This window comes from Strix uralensis, chromosome 2 (genome assembly GCF_047716275.1).
Source record: "Strix uralensis isolate ZFMK-TIS-50842 chromosome 2, bStrUra1, whole genome shotgun sequence".
Classification (NCBI taxonomy): domain Eukaryota; kingdom Metazoa; phylum Chordata; class Aves; order Strigiformes; family Strigidae; genus Strix; species Strix uralensis.
The window spans coordinates 79,218,893-79,241,306 of NC_133973.1; the positions used below are offsets into that span (position 1 = coordinate 79,218,893).

The following is a 22,414-nucleotide window of genomic DNA, read 5'->3' on the forward strand; positions in this document are numbered from 1 at the left end:
ATGTCCCTTCCCAAAAAAGAGGCTGTTTTGATCGATCAGCATGTAAAGGAGAGCCTGTCTCAAGAGTGCTGTATCTTGCAGTTGACTCACTTCTTAGGGAGCAGCTGTAACTACCAGGCACCACCTAAATGTAACACATACCTCAATCTGAGACTAAAAAAATTCTCTGTCTTCTCTGGGTAGGAAGATGTTTATTCAAAGAGACTCAACGTACTCACTATAATTTATTTTTACAGCAGGTACACCAAACCACGACAGTTAAAATGCTAAGTCTCCAAAGCTTTAGATATTATGTAAATAAACTAAATAATTGCCTGCATTAAAGTGTGGTTCAGTGTTCAGCAAGAAAAACAACTCTTGTTTTTTTTAATTAAATTCTGATTTTATCTATAATTCTAGACTGTTCTGTTTGTTTATTTACATGAAAAGTTATCCTCCTTGTTGAGTGCCAAAGCCTTATTCTGAAACTCTATGATTAACACCAGCGTTTCCAAAAGCTACACATCAAATAGATTTATGTGACTAATGACATAAGTCCCTCGACTGGCAGTATAAGCTAACTGAGCCAACCAAGCACATTCTTGCTGTACATACAGCAATTTAGAAACACTCTTATGAATAACGGAGATAATGGCTGCGAGGATACCAGTTGATACAGCCAAGAGTCATGCACTCGCAATGATTCCCAACAGCTTTTTACGCACTGCAGGCTCAGGCAGCACTCCGAAACACATGCCTCCAACTCATGCTCAGTGGCAAGGAGCTGCAATTGAAGACATTGTCATCCCGTTATCAGATCTCCCTCTGCCTGCAGCAGGGTTGGCAAGAAGAAACCTGTAACTCCACCTCTGCTGCTTCAGGCCACAATCTGGCTTTTTGGTATAATCCCATCTCTACCAGCAATTTAACCCAATAGACTCAACTAGAAAATGCAAGACTGGAGGCCCAGGTGCATGCTCCCTTCTGCCAGCTGGGAAGAGGGTGATGATGGGCAGTGGGACGGAACAGCACCACTTCAGCAACCAGAGCCGGGCTGAGTGAGCTGGCCCCTCAGAGCAGATGCCCTCCCACACTAGGACAAAACACTCCTGCTTGCTTTGACTAAATTTTTCACATGGTTTTGGACTCCTCTCCACTGAGCAATGATGCTGGCTGTCAGTAAGTTATCCACAGCGATCCCTCTGGATTTCTCTACATGGCATTATTAGTTTGGGCTGTGACTCCAGTTTCAATTCGTGCATAAAAGTCTCCAGCTCGAATAGCTGGCACCTCCGCCATGAGCGCCCTAAGCTGCCAGGAGAGCAATGCTGTCCTCAGGCAGTGAGGACAGGCGCATCACCGCTTCGGCCAGGATGATGCAGCAGCAGCACCTCTTGCACTGCAAACTACCAGCCCAGGGGTGACCAAGCCCTGTTGTCCACCTTCAGCCTCCCAGCCACAGTCCCGAGTCTTTACAAGAGTTAAAAACTGTATTTAAAAAAACTTCTACTGATTTGCTTATTTCTCATAAAAGCTGACTGTTGCCCATTTCCTGCGGACACTAGCCTGCCTGTCGAAAAAAAATTATCCTGTTGGCAGGCAACCAATATACAAGAACATCTACAAAGAAGCTGTTACAGTTTATCATGCAGTAATACATGGATTAAGGTCATTAATAGCACTCGATGACATACTGCCATGACTCCAAAGGTGCTGTTCTGGCTTGCAGGATATACAGAATGTAACCCCCTCACAAACATTTCCCCTGAGTTACTTTCTTCGAAATCTTCAAAAGAAGAGAAGAAGTGAGAAAACCCTGAAGACAGACGCCTAGCACAATATCTTGCATTGCACAAAAAAAGTTATAATGAAAATAAATTAACATTCTCAAGTAACACTGAATTTTCTTCTCATTCACACTGATGTTCTCACAGTAGGAGTTCTTGGTGAGTAACTGAAATTTTGATCTACAGAGCTAAATTTAAAAAGCAAACCAAGACATTCTCCCATGCCCAAAAGACAAAGCCACAACTAAAACTTTCAAAATAAAACCTGAAATGCTCAATTTTGCCCTTTAATTATTTACATGAAATAAGCTTTTTCCTTCTGTTGACATGAGAACACATGTATCATCACAGAAAACTCCCCATATCCCACAGGGCCATTAATCTTCTTTTATGCAGTACACAAAGTATTTTCACAGAACTTTTAAAATAGTTTTCTAAAGCTTGCCTGATGTCATTAGGAAGGCAGAAGAAGTTGATGGACTGACAACATAATTGCTAAATATCCTCCAAAGGACAGAACCCTTCATTCTGTTCTAAACTTATGCTGCTATCTGCACCATCCATACATGTAATTATCAATGCTATTAAGTTATCTGAGAGTCCCCAACACCAACGGTAAATAATCTGTTGTGTCAAAATTGAAGTAATGGATAGACTTTTCTTACTTCTGTTGATTTAAACAGAAGAATCTATGCTCTTTCCATTTGATTTGTTTCATTAGGACTCTGGTAATGGCCTAGGACTGTGCCACTGTGTATTTCCATTTGCCACGAAACAATGATAATTCATAAAATGTGCTCGGGAGAATACAATTGTCCCACCAGCTGTAAGCAATCCTGTATCCCACAGTCATATGAAATTTTTGCAAACAACATACTGACAGTGGAAAAGAAAATCCTTAGAAAGAAATCTTTTCAAAGCTTCAATAAATAAAAGTTACAACAAATAGCATTCGTATTAATATATATCTTGCCAAGAATAAACCACTTCCTGATTAAACTGGTTTAGTTGTAACTCATCATTTCACGTTTTACTTTCAGTACAATATAGTAGCATTTTCACTACACATGCAATTTTTTTTTCTTACCTTTAAGGAATCAAAGCAGGCAATAACTCTTCCATTTTCAACCTGGCAACTTTTAGGGGGGTGTGCAAATTTGCATTCTTCATCAGAGCGTGAACAAGTTCCCCTCTGAAATTGCCTGCACACTTCTAGTGTTAGCCATTTTGTATCTCTTACTGGAGCGACATTCAAAGCCATGATGAAGAGCTGATTTTGAATTTGTAAATTTCTGTCAAAGGAATTATGCCGAAGAAATTTCCAAAACTAATGACAAAGGGAAGTGAGAGAAAAAGAAAAAAATCAACAACAAACAAAAAAAACAACCAGAAAAAAATAATTTCAATTCCAATTGAAAAGAAGGTTTAAAAAAAAAAAGCAGGGGACGATTAACGATGTCCAACGCACACACAGCAGAATAAACAGAGAAAGTTTATCAGCAAGCAGTCACTCATCAATCATTAAGTCCCGCTTGTAGACTTTTGGCTGGAAAAAAACATGCTCAGTCGCATTTCTGTCTGTAAAACATGTGGGCTTGTTGATTGTATCACGGATGCACCAGTTTTAAGCCAAGATCCTTCAATGCAATGGCACTCCTTGGTAGAACAGTAGTTCTCTGACAGTTGCTTGCTGGTATTGATTACAGAAGGAAAGCAATGCAGTCATTTGTTTGTGTCCACGAATAATAATAGTTCTTCTTCCTCTTTTTCTTCTTTCAGTTTCCCATCAACTGATTGGCAAGTGGAGACAGCTGAGGTATCTTCCGCCAGGTGTAAGGTGAAGGCAATGTCTGGCTGGCAAAAAGAGGATTTTGAGAACACAGGCGTAGCAGTCCTCGCTCATAAAAGTGACTTGACAAAGGCACTTTTTAAGTCACTCACCTGACAAAACAAATACAGTATCAGTTCATGTGCAACTCATTCAAATCAACATTATGAAACCTATCATCCCCTTTTATCAGATATTATAAACATACTGCCAATGCTCACTTGTATTTCTTTTTTCCAAACAAAATCAGCCTCCTTCGTGAAGTTACGCGTGACAAGGGAATAACCAGTTGAAACACATACTGCAGTAATATTCTAGGCAGCAATCCAAAAGTTGGGAATGTTTTAAATAGATGAATGTGGCAGACACAATAATTAGGCATGCTGGTTGTGAAACAATTCAATCTAATGTGCTTCGTCTCCAAAACAATATACAAAACCCCATTTCCATTAATTTATCATTTGGCCCTTTAGATTGTGTTACTACATTATAAGCTGTTACTTGTTATTTGTTCTTCCTTAGAAATGAGGACAGTAGTATTCTGTTCATATTTTTTTCTCTTCCCCTCTGTTTCTCAAGGGAAAAAAACCAAAAAACAACCCCCAAAAAATTGTCATTCCAAAATTACAGGGAAAAAAATCCCTTCCATATCCAGAAAAGAGTTAGTTTCCCTGTTAAACTAAAGGCTGTTTCATAAAGGCTTCATGAAACGGCTCACCACTAAGTCATCATCCTCTAATGAGTTCTTTCTAATATGAAGCACTTAATCTAAATTTTCCTTTGATTAAGTTAGCTTTCATGTACCTTTACAAATACATGGTTCAGCATCAAAATCTAAGACTTAAACGTGGGACTTAAGCTATTTGGGGACTATAAAATACCTAGGATATTTTATAGATAAACAGATGTGAAAATCAAAGGGTTAGATATTATAAATAACTTTTAATAAATGACTATATTGTGTACGCAGACGGTGAAACCACGGACATGATGCTTCCTTCTATTCAGCTTCAAAGGAACACAACTTTCACTTTGCAGATACCAGCCAGAAAGTGTTGATGGATTATTTTTGTGCAAGAATAAAGAAAGGGGGAAGGACTGGAATAAGTGTGGTTTTAAAATGCATCAATAAAAATAGCTCTAAAAACACTGTCAGCTTTCCCATGCCAGAATAATTACCATTCTGTGCTTGGATTCATCTGATTTAATTGAAGTCAGTACTGTTAGTAATGCAAGAATTACTCACACACAGTTTCAGGAACAGATCCCAGTTCTGGCTTCCAGGTCTTCACATCAAAAGGCTTTTCTATTACTTAGTAATGTTACCAGAAAGGGTTTTACTACTTTACTGATACCTACACCAAAATTTGGTACTGCTAGCATGAATAAAAGGTAATGCAATGCTAATTGCTGAAAAATTCAGTTCCAAGACCAATGTGCAATTAGATGGGTCTGGATGATACTTAGCTAGCTTTACCTGGCCATCAAGAATGACGAGTTGCAAGATAATTATACTTTTTAAAATAATTCTACACAATTGTAGTACAGTACATGAATTAAATATTCCTCAAATTAAATATTCCACCAATGTTGTCCCACAGCATCAATGAAGAGTGAGGTTAAGCTGAAAACGCACAAAGAGGTGAGAAATACTCATAACTGATGAAAAGGAAAGAGGGGGAAAGACAAGGAGAGCCTCTCCACAAGAGCTTGTTGAGCTGATAGCTTGTTGGGCTGATGATTTAGCTGGCTAAATGTAAAAGAGGAAATATTCTCTCTAGAGCCACCCATTCCAATTCAGAAATGTCAGTAACGGTTTTCAGTAATAGATGTAGGAGACAGATGGAAATTTTGGGAAAAGGGTAAATGTTATACTGCACACTACTGAAAGTCACAAGTAGTAATACTCTGCCAGGTTGCATACTATTAAAATTGACAAAGTCATTTCTCAAGTAGTAGGTGTTAAGACTGAAGAAAACCAGATATTGCACATGGGGGCAAAGCAAACAGCATGCGCTATATAAGTGGCAGTAGCCACGGTTTTAAAAAAAATGTACACAACAGAATCACATACAAGATTTGTGAGATTGCAGCAAGAATTAATACGAAAAAACGTTTGGGGGATAGAGGGTAGAAGAAGAGTAAAATACAGCGTCATCTTATTTCCTATCTTCTTACTACATGAATATTTTCTTTAGAAAGGGAAGTATGGAAAGTATGTCTCAAAAATCATGACACTATCTGATTTCTCAAGAGATACTGTGTGCTTCAGCAGTTTCTACCGATGCAGGCTTAGAAGAGACAGAGCCGAGACCTTTCTGAAGGAGGCCATGCCTTCAGCAGAAGGCAGGTGCAAACATGGAGACAGAATTTGGAGTGCTTTATTCCTACCACTTACATGCCCTATGTGTTCATGACCACATCCTTGGCAGCTGCCATACCTCCTCTGCCCATCACCTGCACCAGAAGGGTGAAGGAAGAGATGCCACCTGGAAAGCCTGACCATGAGGGGGAAGCAATACAAGGAGAAGGGAGAGGAAAGACAAACTGGGGAAAAAAAATTATGGGAGGAATCAAGGAAAGTAGAGTTCAAGATATGAGGAAAGAGCTCAAGAGAAGGAAAAAATGGGAGTGGAAGGTAAGAAAGTGAAATAGCTGGTTGTGGATGAGGAAGGAAGGGAGAGGTTTCATGGGAAATGAGGAAAAAATAAGACAGATGTGGAAGAAAGAAGGAGGGAGGATGTGAACACCGGGGGAGAGAAGGGCGAGACGGAATTTTAGAAGGAAAGCAGAAGAGACGACGGTTACAGGGGAAAACTCAGCAGTTTGAGTAAACAGAGGGAAGTAAATGTGGGAAAAGAAACACGGGATTTCCAGAAGAAAATACAATAATAAATAATAATAATAAACCCTAATAAAATGCCTCCCAGGCCACAGGCCATTATTAACATCACAGCCCACCCTGACCTTACATGTTGCAAAACCCACCCATATGGAGAATGCCAGGGCCTCCAGCAAATGTGAATTCTGCTCTTCTTTCCACTACTTCTATTTGTGTCCCAACATTTCAGCCAAAGTTAGCTGTCCTGCCAAAACTGACAGGATCTCACCAGTCTAGAGCCCTCAGCACCAATGGGGTCCCTTATCCAGGCAGAAAGTTTGCTTTTTGGTTTGCCTGGGGTTTTTCCTTCATTGTTTTGTTGTTATTGCCAATGACTGATTCCAACTCAAGCCTACACTCCCCACTGTAGCTAAACAAACTACCAAAACTTATACGTTGACAACTGAAATACAAAATGTTCTTGCTGAAGCCGAAGAAAGCCCTCAACAGAATAAGTACAAAAGAACTAATTTTGTTTGGTTTTTTACAACTCCTGCTGTTTATTTTCAGTCTCTCACACACTTGGATCAATGGAACTGATCCAGAACACACATCTACAAATGCAGTTTTTCGTATGCCAAGTGAAATAAATTCGTGGACATGTATTTGTAAAAACTACTTAGCTTTAGACCCCTCTTTTCAGATAAGCATCACTTCCCTTCTGCAGAAAGCTAGCCAGGCATGGAGGAGTAGGAGGCTTTTGCCAATCTCATGTTCTCTTGAGAGAGCGGGAAAGAGTCTGTGTTAGGCTACAGATCTTCTTTTTGTTCTAAACCACAAAAATCACTTCTCCTTTTTCAAGTAAGCAAAAAAAATCCTGGTTAAAAAAAAAAATCCTTTTAATTATTAAACAAGGCAAAGCATACAGGCACTAGAAGGCCCTAGTAAAAGTTCTCGTTCTGAGGAATGCTGGGCAGCCAGCATCTTTAGGAGTTGCAACCGAGCACAAAGCCCTGACCTATTACTAACCAGCTGGATCTCTCAGATGGAAAATAGGAGCTCTTGTTATATACAAAATATGGGCTGCTCTGGTACAGTAGTTTTACTTATCAGACAGATTATGTGGCAATGGATTATGTAGCATCTGTCTAATGGAGAAGCTGAGGCTTCCTAGACATGTTGTATTCATGCTTCAGTAGATAACGTGTAGTAATGAGCAAAGACCTCGTCTTCAAAAAGTCATCTCTGCAGGTGATGACTTCCAGTAAAGGAGCAGAGTCCTCTACATGGTCCCAACATAGATCTCTAGTGGAACTGCTAAGTTAACTCAAAAGGTGTTAAAACAGTTTTTCACTTTACCCTTACAGAATTAAGCACTCTGTATTATTCAGCACATTAAAATCTTCAGCAAGAGATGTCAAGACTGGGGCTCAATTTTTTGCTCCTACTGTCAAAATTTATCAACATAACCCATATATTTCTTCTATATATACACCAGAAACTCAAGAATTAAAAAGTTAGAAACCCCTTAGTTGTACCTAAGAGAGATTGCACAGTTTAAAGTATACAAACTCTTCTTTCCCAGCAAGCCAGAAGAGATGTGCTAAATATACCTAGCTTTACAAGTTTGATCATTTACACTGTGGAAAGTGGGTGTTCCTCCTTTAGGTCACTAGCAGGGCAGAAAACAGATTTCTGCCCAAATTCATTTAAACACCTGAACTCAGGTGGGATAAAACTCACCTTCAGGACCTACCTACAGTCACCAAAATCGACCTGCTGGAATCTCTAATGCCAGGACAATGTCTTGAGAACTTAGTTTTCAAACGCAGCAGGCATATACTGCAACTCTTCAGAGAGAGACTGTTAGTTCTGCTAAACGTGGGAATGCTCTCAAGAAGACCAAAGTCACACCTCTAATCCCAGGGAAATGGTACTGCCCAGTTTTAAACCCTGGACCCAAAGCAGGTTACTGCTACAACGTTTATACACTTCCATGTAAACACAAGTTCATGTTGCTTACTTTCAGAAAATCATGTCCATAGTCTTAAATTTGCTTCAGGAATCTTTTACCAAAGAGACAAAACAATGACCCTGCAGTAGACACCAGGCACAAAGGACTTCAGGTTGAAATTTTAAGCTCTGTCTGGAAGTTGTAAGCAGCAGAAAACAGGCTCTCTGCCCTTCGACACAGTTAACACTGGCTTCACACTCCACGAACCAGCAATGTCTTAACCACACATTACCTTAATTCAGATTCTTATGACATTCTTATTTGTCCAGGATATAAACTAATCTATAAGAAATAATATCCTCAATTTAGCCACTCCCTTCAGCCTGGATTTACTAGTTTTGAGTCAGTGACTTTACCTGGGAGAAGCGATGTGGGGCAAAATACAACCATTCCCAGATGTCCCAGGACATCCTATGACATTCAAACACAAGGATTAACCAATATGCCCCACTCTACAGATGCATCTTCAGACTACTGACAAGCATTGTGTTCCTTCAAAAAGCTGCCACTCCAGCAGTTGACCACATTTGCAAAGGAAACTTGCTTTGCAGTTCACTATATTTATAGCCAAAACCTAGTGGAAAGATTCCCTGTATAAGTCTAATACATAGGGATCCTTCTATAACCAGATTAAGTGTCTTGAACATTCACGATGGAAATACAGATATTCGAAGACTGACAGCTACTGAACCCTCACCCTTTAGGCCAGGAAAAGGCATCCAAATCCTGCTAAGTCATACCTCTTGTTTGCAGCTGCACAGTGGACTCCACTTTCAAAGCACTTAAGACACAGCCACACGTTTAGGACGCATTGGCAGGTGTTTTAGTCCAAAAGATGGTGGGACCGTGCTTCAGTTTTTCAACTAAACCTCACTGTTACATTCTTTTAAATGTCATTTTCCCCCCATTGTTTGTACTTTAAATAGCATTCAAGGTCTCCAAACTGAAGAGAAGCTGCACGCCAAACAACTGCTGTGACCCCACGAGCACACTCCAGCATCATTTTCAATTCTAGCTACCTGCCATTTCCTTGACTCCCCTGCACTGTTTTCTCTTGCCCTCCCTCAGACTCCCTGCCGAGGAAAGCAAGGCTGCAGCTTAATCCTAGGCTAAAGCTAGATCCATTATGATTTGCCTCCCCAGGTGCAGAATAAAGCCAACACAGCAGCATAAAGCACCCTGCATCACACGTGCTGGCCAACTCAACCGAGATGTGCCCACTGGCCCATGCCCCACACCTGATGGAGTAAAGAGCAGGGCAGGCATGACTGGGCACAATGGCATGGGCTGCAGCCTCACTCCCGCCCCTGCACCCCACCGGCTGCAGGTCTGGCTCCTCGTTACAGGCTCCTGTAATTACGATGCTGTATCCCATGGGACGTGCTCCCCGTCCCTGGAAAGCAAGGCTGACTCTCAGTCATTGCACACTAATTTTAAGCCTCACTGTGCAAAATTCCCCACTAACCAATACAGAGAGGACCTTGTATCAAAGATGCTAACATGAATGGAAAAAAAAAGGTAATTTTCCAAACAAATAATGTGACAGTCAGCATGCTTATTAATCACATTTGAATAAATTACATTCTTAAAGAGAACATGCAAGAGATTTTTCGTGTGGTGGCTAGGCTTTTCTCACTCTGTCAGGCCACCAGATTACGAAACAGGACCAGAAAGTGATGTGACAGCACAGAGCTATCATTCATCAGTGAGTGCTATGTCCATTTCTATTCCTCTCTTGAACCAATTTCTAACATTTATATTTTAATATGTAACATAATACTAGATATGTAGTAAGACTGGACCATGTATGGTAGAGTTTAGTTATGTCTTTGCATAGTTCAGTAAAATTACAGCATTAAGACCAGAATCAGGCTTCTGGCTCTCTTCTGAATTGTTGTGAAGTCACAAAAAATAATATTCCCTATATTCAAGAAACTAGAGAAAACAAGACAGACTTCTATGGGACATCATCCATTCTTTGATGGCAAATACAAATGAAAAACCTTTCTGCCGTCATAACATTTTAAAGAAATTATAACAGAATGTGATGAATGTATTTTCTTCTACAAATTTCAAATGAAACTTATGAACATTTCTTTAATCATTTTAAGGGTTTTTTTCCCACTTTAAGATTTTAAGTAGCTTCCATTTGGCATTGAACAAACCAGCATTGCTCAAATGAGAAAGAAGCCAGAACTGCCCTATTAGAGAAGCAGCCCACTAGTTTGACCAGGTGGCCAGGAGCCAAAAATATTAAAATTCTAACCCTGATTCCTGTATTGATTTGATCTGAACTCAGCTGAAGTAAAAAGTATCCTGACTTACAAAAGAACCATTATTTATTTTATTTGCTTGACTTGGAGATGACTATTGCAACATCTCTCTTTGCCTGTTATACAACCAGAGATGAACGCTTGTCAACTGTAATTCAACACTTTACCCAGTCAATCCTAACTATTTTAGTTAAGCTGAGAGAAGTCCAGGTACAGGGTAGGAAACACCAGTCTGTTCTGTTTAAACCGAGCATGACCTCCAAATATCAGTTTTGCTAAGTGACCCATATTCTCCTTGTCAAGATCACTAATGTGCCAGGTTCAGGGTTTTTAGTATGTCCCACGCTATTTACAGTATGGCAATGAGCTTCTTATTAAAACCTGCCGGTTCACTTTGAAGCTGGCTTTACAACTTAATAACACTAATGTCCTTTGTCCCTGGGGAAGCAGGTGAGGAGGAAGGTGTACCACTGACTGTGAAACAACAGACACAGCCTGGGACCTTTTCAGCGATCCACTGTACTACTTCGCTAATGGACCATGAAATATTTTTGCTGAACTCTAAGTCTGTAGATGGCTGGAGCTCACAAGAGTATTTTCTAACATCAAAGTGCTTCGAAGTCATGCTGATAAAACTAATGCTCATTATGCTTCAGTTAAAATGCAATTGCAGAAAACAGTTTTTCTTCTTCTAGAAAACTTCTTTTTTCCCCACAATGATATTCATCCCACTCCACTTAACCTTCTTCTCCTTTCTTGGTCTGTACTTTCTCTCACAGTCAGAAACAAGAAGTGTTTAAGTTGCAAAGTTCAAAGAAACCTGATTTTATCCTCTAGGTGTATGAATTTCATACACAAAATTCTGCTCCCACCTTGACAAGAGGGTAAAAGCAATTTCTGTTTCTGTGCCTCTGCAAGACGAGTTAATCATCCCCGGCAGCAATGACGTTATCACTTGGCCTCTTGTGGACACAAATGTTTTGCTTTTGGCAGAGTGCACCACGTAATAGCTATTAATCAAACCCAACTCCCCAGGGAAGGGTACCCCAGTGCATTAGGAGCTTCCACTCACACCCAGCTGCAGACATGCATTGTATTTATTTTTTTAGGACTGTAAAAATATTTATAGAAAAGTGTGCTTATGTACTGTGAAATTTTTATAGACTGGCATGGAGGGAACACGTGATCAAATGACTGTTCTCACCTGCCAAAGGACCGATAACATGCTGTTACACAGGAGCACAATTTAAAAGAGCTCAGGCTGTTGTCAATTTTCTATTTTCTCTACTCCGGTTTCGCATGAAGCCAAAAAGGCAGAACTCTTACTGAGGTATTTGTTTGTGACAAACAATATCCTTTCACACTGAAAGACAAGGACAGGTCTGAATAAACCAAGGACTCCATGTAAACTCAGATATGTTGAACTCACAAACTGAGAATATGTTTAAGGCTGCCAACAGCATTATTAATAATATACTCCAACAAATTACCCAGCTCTGGGAAGTTTCATGGCACATACAAACAAAGCTCCTGAGGCGAGGGCAGCAACAGCACTACCTAATGCTATTAAATCCGATCGCCTCTTAAGCACTAAACCCATTCTGATGAACAGATTCCCTGCACAAAATCTAAGCAGCATCACTGTTCTGAGATAAAATACCTATATTTTTGCTGTTTTCTCCATTTGCAATTTACCTGAGCACAGGATACCGAAGTACACAAGGATGACTTTAGCAGGTCAGCCAAAAAGTCCATCTCGCCCAATATCCAGTCTCCAACCACGGCCAATACCAGATGTCTGCAGAACAGTGCAAAACCAGGGCAGGCAGAGCATAATTTTCATGAATCTTCTCCCAGCAACCTGTAACTGATGTCTTTGTATTTAATAGGTCTCGATGGATTTTTCTTTCATGGATTTGCCCACTCCGTTTTTGAACACTGTTCTTCAGAAGTGTCTTTCATCATGCGTGTGGGAAGTAGGATACTGAGAGGGAGCCTCACTGATTTTCACAATTGTTGACAAAAGCCTGGATTCTCAGGAGACGAGTGTGGATATGGAAGGAAACATTTCAGGGCTTTGGAGATTTACAAAAATTTGCAAAACAACAAATGGAGTTGGGGAGTAAGATGACTGATTACAAAACTCCTTTAAGTATATCTGTGTTGTTACTGGCTTTTTATTACCCCTGAATGGGTTAAACTAAGAGAAAACGTACCTTTTCCTTCCAGCAAAAGTGAAGCTTGGAGAAAATCACTTTTAAAACCTACCAGAAGAGGAAGAAACACTAAGACCCCTTCTTCACCCCAAGCTGCATCACCTAGAAGCATTCCCAGAAGCAATGCTTTCTTAACAATCCAATGGAGAAGGAGGAAAACCCAAGAGCATGCCCAAAGGAGCCCAAGCGAGGCACTCTGATCATGTTCTGCCAGGCCTGGAGCACTTCACAACCATCTCAAACACATTTTGGAAGCAGCAACTCATCACAATGGAAAAGAGCTTCCAACAGGGAAAAGAATAAACCTCAATAGTGTCTTTATTCTCAGAGGGCTGCCCAAGCAAGCCTTCATCAGTGTCCATTTTATCGCAGGGATTCAATTCCCCTTTCTGTCTCCATTAGGACTGTGCACGTAACACGCAACAACAGTTTTATTTACTTCCAAAACTAAAGCAATCCTCATGAAGCAGAATATATGCAAGTGCTTTACTTCTTACATGTCTCATGGGACATACTGCAAAGCCAGATTAAGCATTTATGTCGGAATACTTTGTATTTTACAGCAGTTAAAAAGATGGAACAGCAACCTAACTTTAAAGACACCTATGGAATAGCAGATTGTTATCAAGTATGTTCAAAGGCAATTTAATTTTTTTTTAAATAATGTTTTTTATGCTGACATTCAGACAGCAAATGTTTTATATACAGAAGCTGAAATCTTCCACTAAAAGCCTTTTTCAAAGACCCTTCCCAGTCAACGAGAAACCCAGTAATAGTTTTTTTTTGGCACAGCTCTGAAGAAAAAAAAGCAGTATTCAACAGGTTATTGGTGTCTTCTGAAGGCAGGCTGCTTTTTTGTATTTTGAACAGAGATTGCTTCCTGCTTGATTATCTTTGGTCCTCCAAGGCAAATAAATAAAATATCTAATCAAGCTCAGTGTGAAGATGACAGTAAAAAGCTTTCTTTTCAAAATTCAAGCCATTTATTTGTCCACAAAAAACCCCCAAACAGCCAACATTTAAAACTTCAGAGGCTACCTGTGTTGTGTTTGACAATACATAATGGAAATTTATTCTCACTGGAATAAAATAAATTTGCATCCAGTGAACCACTATTCTGTTGTCAAATAGGTACCAATGGTTCAGAAAGAAAACACTTTTCCTCTAAAATTGTTTTTGCAATTGGTGGCAAGCAATGAAGAGCTCTTCACAGAGTACTTGTATGCTCTGGTGAACTTCTGGTTTCCTGGAAATCTTGAAAACTTCTATTTAATCCTGAGGCAGATAATGGAGTTACAACTGGAAAAAGCGCACAGTAACTCTCTGCAGATATTGCCTACCAGAGTAAACGCTTTTTTTTTTTTTTCTGACACTAGGATGATGAATTTGGGGTTTGGTGTGCAGTATGGCTACTGACTCTCCTTTCTGCTTGAGCACCAGTTAAGAAGCGCTGACCCAATAAAAATGGGTCATATCGATCTGTTGTTTTAATTTGTATAACATGTCTCCCTCAATCCAAAAAGCTAACCACCCGTTGCCACTTGAAGAAAGTTACTTTTTAACCCAGTTTCATTTCAGAAAATAAACTTTTTTTTTAATAAGTAACAGGAGACAAAGTACTTAACACACAGAGAGGATACACATGAACAAACCCAGAAAGTTCATTAGCCTACAGTAAGGACACTGGATGAGTTCATACTCATTTTTCTGCCATGTGCCATAGTTCAGCTGTCTGCAACAGTAAAAAGGGGACATAAACTACATTCAGACTTCTGGAAAGAAAAAAAAAAAACACCCTACCACTGCCTTGTAAAAGCAACTTTAATGTACAGAGCCTTCCTCTTCATTTCCGTTAGCTTAAAAGTTGAAAAGGGAATGGATTCAGGCAGCAATACTGACTGGTTAGGCAACATTAATCCAGTACTCCTAGAGCCCAGACCCAGGCATGTCCCTACCTTAAATCAAAAAATTTCTCAGTATTTAAATGACAATCCCTCTCTATTTTAACTCAGCTATTTAAAATGGAAAGAGACCAATAGGAAAAAAAGTCTTTCATACTCTCACTAGGTCTTGTTGAAATCTTTCCTGAAGGAAACTTCAGCATCTGAATGCCTCCTCTGACTGAAAGGTGAAAATATTGGGGGCAAAAGTAGAGGTATTTTAGCAATATTGAAACAATTCCACCACAACCTGTTATTTTCATATGGTTGAATCATTTTATTGTAACTTAAATATTATCACAGATAAGCACACAGTTATTCAGGAATACACTGTGTGTTTCAATAGGGAAGTTGGAAAAGAGTTCTTTCATCCTTTGACACAATGAATTGCAATATTTTTGCAGTGAAAACTGAATACATTTCCCAGAAATGTTTTGACAGAGCACTTTTCCAGACCTTTTTCTACTGTGTCTGCTTACCTGTAACTGCAGAGATTTCTCCTTCCTGCTAATCACAGCCCGGCGTTCACCAGCACTTCCAAAGCAATGGATATGCTTGTGATGCTGAGTATAAGCAAGTGGCTTTTGGCAAGAAAGAGTTTTCTGCTCACATTGCAGTGGAAAATCTGGACTGGTTAAAATAAGTCTTGACAGTTTTGTCCTTTTCAAAGGTTTAATTCATTTGTTGTACTTCAAGCCTAGTCCCAAATGGGTAAATCCACATTTTGTTTATGCACTGTACAATTTGTATTGCCTTGCACAACTTCTGTGTTAAATCATTAATTCAAAAACTTCCTTTAACCCTGCATAAATCTCACATTGATAGACAGCAGTATTTTTGAAAGACAATGTCAAATTTTCCATGTTACAAAGTCAATAAATAGCAGAAAAATATTTTTGATTTGGTCAAAAAAGTAACATCAACAACAACATTCAGAGATAAAGAAACTGTCCATGTATAAACATAAAAAGTGGACTGCTGCTGTTAACCTTACACACATTTCTATTCCAAGAAAACAACTTTGCAAAAATGACTTAAACTTCTGTGTTGAATATGCCTCACTTTAATGCAATATTTGCTTAGCTTGTAAAAAAGAGATTTTATAACTTCTAACCTCCAGCCTATGTACACACACCAGCCCCTGACATTTGATAGGACTTCTTTCCATTCCATACAAGATTTCCAGGACAAAGCAGGTGAGACACAAAATCAAACCAAACCAGAAAAACAACCAAACAAATTATCCGACTCTCTCAGTCAAAATTATGCCCTCCAGTAATCCTCTGCAACTTTATGGGCTGCAAAGTATACATTACCAATATTTGGCTTTCACAGAAATATTCACTTTATTACAATGCATAGACTCTAGAAATCTTGAAAACCTACTTGAAAGGCCCTTTTCCACGTTTATCCCTCTGTCCATCATCTGAAATAGTAGTAACCATGGTACCACTTTATAGCAACTGAACAGAACTGCCTGTCTGCTACCAAAAAGCAGCACTATTATACTCTGAAAAGACAGAAAAGGGAGAGACTAAAAAGATGCAGCAGTATTCTACTTTTAAGTTTTTAGGACTTCTTCTCAACAAAGTTCACCCAATTTACATATGAAGAGGGTTGGGTTTTTTTAAATTTAATTATTATCATTCTGTAAAGTTGGATGGAAATCCACAATTTAAGATCCCAGGTTTTTTCTGGCTTCGTTATTGCCAAACATTCACCAGATGAGCAAGGTCCACCAGGAAAAAAATTAAAGAACAATCCTGCTGATGCACAAGGCACAACACAATCTGTATTTCATATCTGCAGCACTGGAATCAATGCAGCCACACAACTAAAGAAGTTTAGTATTTTTAAATCAGAAAAGTACAAACTTGCCTGCTGTTTCTAAAGTCCTATTTCAGGGCAATCATTTTTACCTCCAGTAGAATACTTAAAAGTTGAAAACCATCACATTTACCTTTTCCCTAAGTGAAAAGAATGCTGACATTTCACTGTCTGGAGGCTAAGAGGGTTGAGATACAGGTAGTTATCTTTACCAAAGCAGACCATTACTACTAAGTCTGTTTTACTTTCACTTCCCTTTAAGAAAAAAAACCACCACACAACAAAACAGCAAACCTATATTGATTCCTACAAGAATCCTCAAGTTTAAGGACCCACTACACAATCCTACTGCAGCACAGCTAGCTCTCACCTCTTTCACTGGAAGCCTGAAAATATCAAGTGCATTTCATAAAGCCTTATCATCTACAAGTATGTTTACGAGGAACTGTCAGTTTTTATTAAAGAGTACAATTTTGACAACTGTAGAGAAGAGCTGGAAAATACAAATCCTAAAAGCTCAAAATTAAGCAAAATGAAGGCAAATGAATCATCCCATCCTTGTAACCTGATGATTTTTGTGGGACCTGGTTCTCATGATGACAAGACTCTTAACGGATGTTAAAAGAAATTTAATTTAAAAGGTTAGCCAGAGTGATAAGCATTTACAGATAGTATGAAGACTGAAGTCAGAGCAGAAGTTCAGGGTCAACAAATTCTACAAAAGCCTCCAAATCCAACAGTCTCACATGGTTAAATATCATGCTTTTACTTCTAATAATCTTCTGTAATTTTCATAATGAACTTTACCAACAGAGTTGTCATCCTCTGCTTTGCAACATAACCATTAGCAATAAAAGATAGTTTGCAGTTAACATAAAATTTTTGCAAAGTCAAACCTAAAGCCAACTGTGAAGAGTTACAAAAGGATCTCATGATAATGAGTACGCTGGATGATAAAATGACATAAGAGTTTAACATAAAGATAGGCAATTCAATGGGAACTTCAGCAAAATACTCAGCAGTTGATGGAGTACAAAGCAAGCAGAACATTTGGCAATACTGAAGGAAAACAGGAAAGAATTATGCTACTAGGTATAGTCATGGAGCACATAACTCTTGAGTGATAAATCAAGTTTGGTACCCCCATCTCAAAGAGATTACAGTGGAGCTAGAAAAGAGGGGGAGGACAGCAACAGCACCATCAACACTACAGAAAGGCTTACACATACAAAGGATCAACAGCAAGGCTTCTGACAACAGAAAGAATATGATATTTGTACAGACTGATGATAAGGACCACTAAATTTTGACTAGGAGGCAGGGGGCACTCAGTGAATTACCAGTCAGGAAAACAAACAAAAGACAGTTATCTTTGCATATGGCAAACAAATAGAGTGTGAAGTTAAATGGCAAGTGATGTACTGAAGGTCAAAATATGAACAAGTTTAAAATAAACTTTTCAATTTAAAAATCAGATTTAAACAGTCATCAGAATCACCAACGGCTACTAAATTCAGTGGTTGAGAAGGAAAGTCCTCTTTGGAAAGCCTCTCACCCCTGGTGACCAAAAGCTAGAGTCATGCTCCAATCTAGGCACATACTGCTGTCCTCAGCTTACCCTCCTGCCTTCTCCACCTTCGGACAGCAGCTTCTTAGAAGCAGCCTAGATCTGCAGCCAGAGCTGGCTATGGATCCATAGGGACACGCTGATCCTCAAGCCCTCCCATGAGAAACTCAACACTTTCATCTCCTATTTCAAACAAATGGATTTCAGAAATGGAGAACTCGTTCTGCCTATCTTCAGGCACTTAAATGTGTCACTGGCCATCAAAAAGCACAGTCTCCTTCATCGTCCTCGTGCCAAAGGGGAGACAGGCACTTCCAAAGGATAATTCAGTACGTGAAGGCACAGCTTTACCTCCTCGGGCCACAACGATGCCACCAACCTAACCAGACAGACACATGCCCACAAGGACTGGCAGATCACTCAAATGACTCTGCCACCTGCTCTGCACTCCAGTGGGATGATTTACCGACTTGGGAAGGCAAAAAAACCCCTCTCAGAAACACATGTTTGTTCTCAGGCCTCACTCCCTTGCCCTTCAGTGGTTGTGTCCTGCTTCTCAAGAGACTGGGGAGCAAAGTGGGGGACAGAAAGAGAGTGGGAAACCAGAGAGAGAGAGAGAAGAGAGGGACTGGATCCCTCAAGTCCTACAGAAGTGTCCAACCACTTCCAGCTGCACAGGCGAGGTCCAGGTCCAGGAGACGGATTTAGTTCCAGGTATTGCTCTCCAGCTTCTCCCCTTAAGATGGATGTTGTGGCTTCTTACCCCTTAGGACCTTTTACACCAAGGATTAAGCCACTGGCTTGTCCCCTGCTGGCGTTTCCACTTCAAAGAGCTGCTACTGTGGATACCAAAGCCTTTGAAAGTGGCCTCACCGCACAAAGTCGTGAGCATTAAATGAGGTCTTAAAAAAAAAAAAAAACACTGGCTTTATAAACACATCAGTGCAGCCACTTTTAAAGCCTTTCATGCCTTCTCCACTGTGGCAAAGAAAATCTCTGGATTTTTGGCTTCCCCCCCCTTAAAATTATGGCAGTAAAGCAATCCAGCCCCAAAGCGTGTCCCAACATTAGCAGCGGGGAACTAAAATACACACTGGAATTATGAAAAAGAAATAAATAAAAATACACAACACGTGAAGGAAAAAGTTTTTAAATGCAAGCGCTAGAGCTCCAGGAGAGCAGCGCGCTGTGCTGCTGGTGCATGTTTAGCATGCCAATAAGGACTGCAGCACTGCAATCCCTAGCACAAGCAGCCCACACGCTGGCGTCCTCCTCCGCAAAAGCCTCTCGCCAGCCAGAGGAGCTGCCCCAGTCCCCACCACTTTTGGGCTGCGAGGCAATAAGATGAAGGTGGGAAAGCCAGCGTTGGTTTCCTCATAGCAGTCAGAGGCCGTAGCTGGTGATGCTGTGCCACAGGTGAACGCGGCCATCAGTGAAATCCCGTATGTGTTATGGCAACCTTTTAAATAAATAAAAGCGAGGCAGTGCCGAAGTCCTGAATCATTAACTGGGCACAGATGTATGCTTCCATCAACGATAGGCCTGCCCATCCCACTAGAGGCACAGCTAGAGGTGTTTGCTGACAAACCAGGGCAGCTGTAGGATTGAAATATGCATATAGCTGCTGCTAACAGCACCACAGAATGTCTGAAAAGTAGGAAGGAATGCCCCCCCCCCAAAAAAACCACCCAAAAAAAGGACTGAAACTAGGCTTTGATATCCTACAAGGCAGCCACTTCCCCTACCTCAGGAGTCTCACAGATAGCTGCCAGAGGAGAGCATTAAGGTGCAAACCCAACACACCAAAACCCAGCATTGAAAAAATCATCCTTCCGAGAGCTTGAAAATAAACAGAAATCTTGCCACTTTGCAAATTAAGGTTAGTTTTTGACTAAGTTCAGAACACTGCCCATATTACCTATAAAATGCAAAAATCATGACAGATTCAGGAAATTGGGGGGTGGGGGGCTGAGTCATTTAGTATACCTGAAGCACATATAACAGAGCATTTGAAAAAAACAGAAACACAAAAATCCTCAGAAACCTAGGAAAATAAAAAGTATTCAGCCTGGATAGGAGTGTATACTAGAGGGTTAAAAAAAGACTAAAAAAAAAAATATTATTTGCTAGGCATCTCTTAAAAGTGATGACACACACACAAAAAAACATATCCAAAAGTTGCCTTCAGTATTCACAAAAAGAAAAAAAAAGTCATTTCTAGCAGAGTCCTAGTTTCCTTCCATAAAACTAGAGGGAAAAGATTTCTGCATTTTTCCTTACTTGTATTCTCTAATTCTGCCAATTGTCAGAGGCGCTGTACTCTCTGCAGGAGAGAAGATTTTACAGAACATGAATCTCCACATCGACCTTGTCTCTATTCATGAGTTCAGTAGTGTGCGACACCCAGACCTTCCTGAAATGCTGTTTATCATCCACTCAGAAACTGATAAAAAATTATTGATCTAAAATAGAAAAAATTAATAGACTCTGATATGAACCATCTGTTCCTATTTCTTGATCCATTGCTTTATGCAACAACTGTACCGCTAATTCCCTCCTACTGTCTTTATTAGCTATTGGTTTTGTACTGCAAAAATCACAAAAATGAAAATGCATATTTTTATGAGTGTGTATATTACATATGTGAGTATGCATTTGAGGACATACATCTAGGTATAAAAATGGAAGAGGGCAGGAAGGAAAAAAAGGAAAGGAAAAAAAGAGGAGCAAGTACATGTGCATTTATCCCTTTTGTTTATAGCTGAGCTCATCTATCTTGCAAAGTTTAAGGTATCACAAATCCACCAGGTCCTTTGTCAGACTTATGGCTCCAGGAATCCTACAGGTCTTCTGCAGAAGCGGCAAGTTGCACACTGACAGTTCTCAACAGCTTTAGTAATCATCAGTAGCACAGAGTCCCCTACATAATTAGTATTTCTTTGTGTTAATTATAAGGATTTTGCATTTAATCTCCTGTTAGGTATGGTCTTCAATTTTCACAGCCCCAAAGTTTTCCTTTTTAAGTATGCCCAAAATACTGAGCTAAGAACCTTACATCACCAGCATTGTCAGAGGGAGTGCTCAGTGTTTTAACAGCCTTATTAGAACAGAGTAATTAAAAAAAAAATTAGGACATCAAGAAGTTGGCAGATTCTAGAAAGGGGCTGCATGATTTCTTTCTCTTCACACACCCCTCTACCCCAAATAGAGCCAAAAAGTTTGTTTTCAAAAGAAGACTTTGGACTCCATATATCAATAACCAACAACTGTCACTGCATTTGCTAATAATGTGTAAGAAGATTAGTTTAATTAGTCAAGCAGTTAATACCACTATTATTTGAACTAGTTTTCAGCATTGACACCCTCTTGAAACGCGTTTTATTTTCCTCAGGCTATAATTTCAGTCTGTTTACAGACCAGTTACATAGCACTGGTTCACACTACGGTTAACCATAACACATCGTATCAAACATATCAAATTAGCTTCACAATCAAAGTCTGGAAAATGGTTTTGAAAAGAAAATATATACTAAAAAACTCTAAAGCAAGTGATTTTATTCTCTTTTACTACAATATTGTAACAGCCACATTCACAAAAGAGGAAAAATCATTGGGTTTAAAAAAAAAGTGTTTCTTCCATGAAAAAAAAATAATCCTCAAAGTCAGAAAGTTCTAGTAACATAGAAAACAAGGTAACACTAATAGCTATTATGTGAAATTTAAATCTTAACAATGTGTCTATTTAGGAAATTAAAACCATATGTGAAATCATTAATGAGGAATTTCATTTGAACACTAAGTCTTTTTCTTATCTCTCAATACTATAAAAACTGAACAGACTAGAGTTTTTTTTACAAATAAACACACTACAGATTATTCCTGACATACTTGTGAGCAACAGAGAACATTCATTCACAGCAGAGATGTTACCAGATCTGAGTGCCTGAAATCCCACATAACATTAAGAGCTGTTTTTCTTGCTCAGAAAAAAAAAAGTATTTGTAGCACATGATTATCTTAGATTTCTATAAAATGTACACTTACAAATGAAGAACTTGATTTGACTGTATAAACACTCTACAGCCAAACACTATATTTCAGGACTTAGAAACTCCTATCTTAGGAAAATGAAGAAACTGATTCTAAACAAGAGTAATTATTC

At 39.4% G+C, this 22,414-nt stretch overlaps 1 protein-coding gene across 7 annotated transcripts in view; it reads right to left on the reverse strand.

The window, feature by feature from the left end:
- The window catches only part of MBNL2 (muscleblind like splicing regulator 2), a 112,593-nt gene that overhangs the window by 70,873 nt on the left and 19,306 nt on the right, over positions 1-22,414 (reverse strand). For all 7 annotated transcript variants that reach the window (XM_074859400.1, XM_074859399.1, XM_074859403.1 and 4 more), the window contains exon 2: positions 2,854-3,707. In XM_074859400.1, coding sequence (XP_074715501.1) covers positions 2,854-3,027 — 174 coding nt within the window. In that variant the 5' untranslated portion in view covers positions 3,028-3,707. The remainder of the gene's footprint in view (positions 1-2,853; positions 3,708-22,414) is intronic.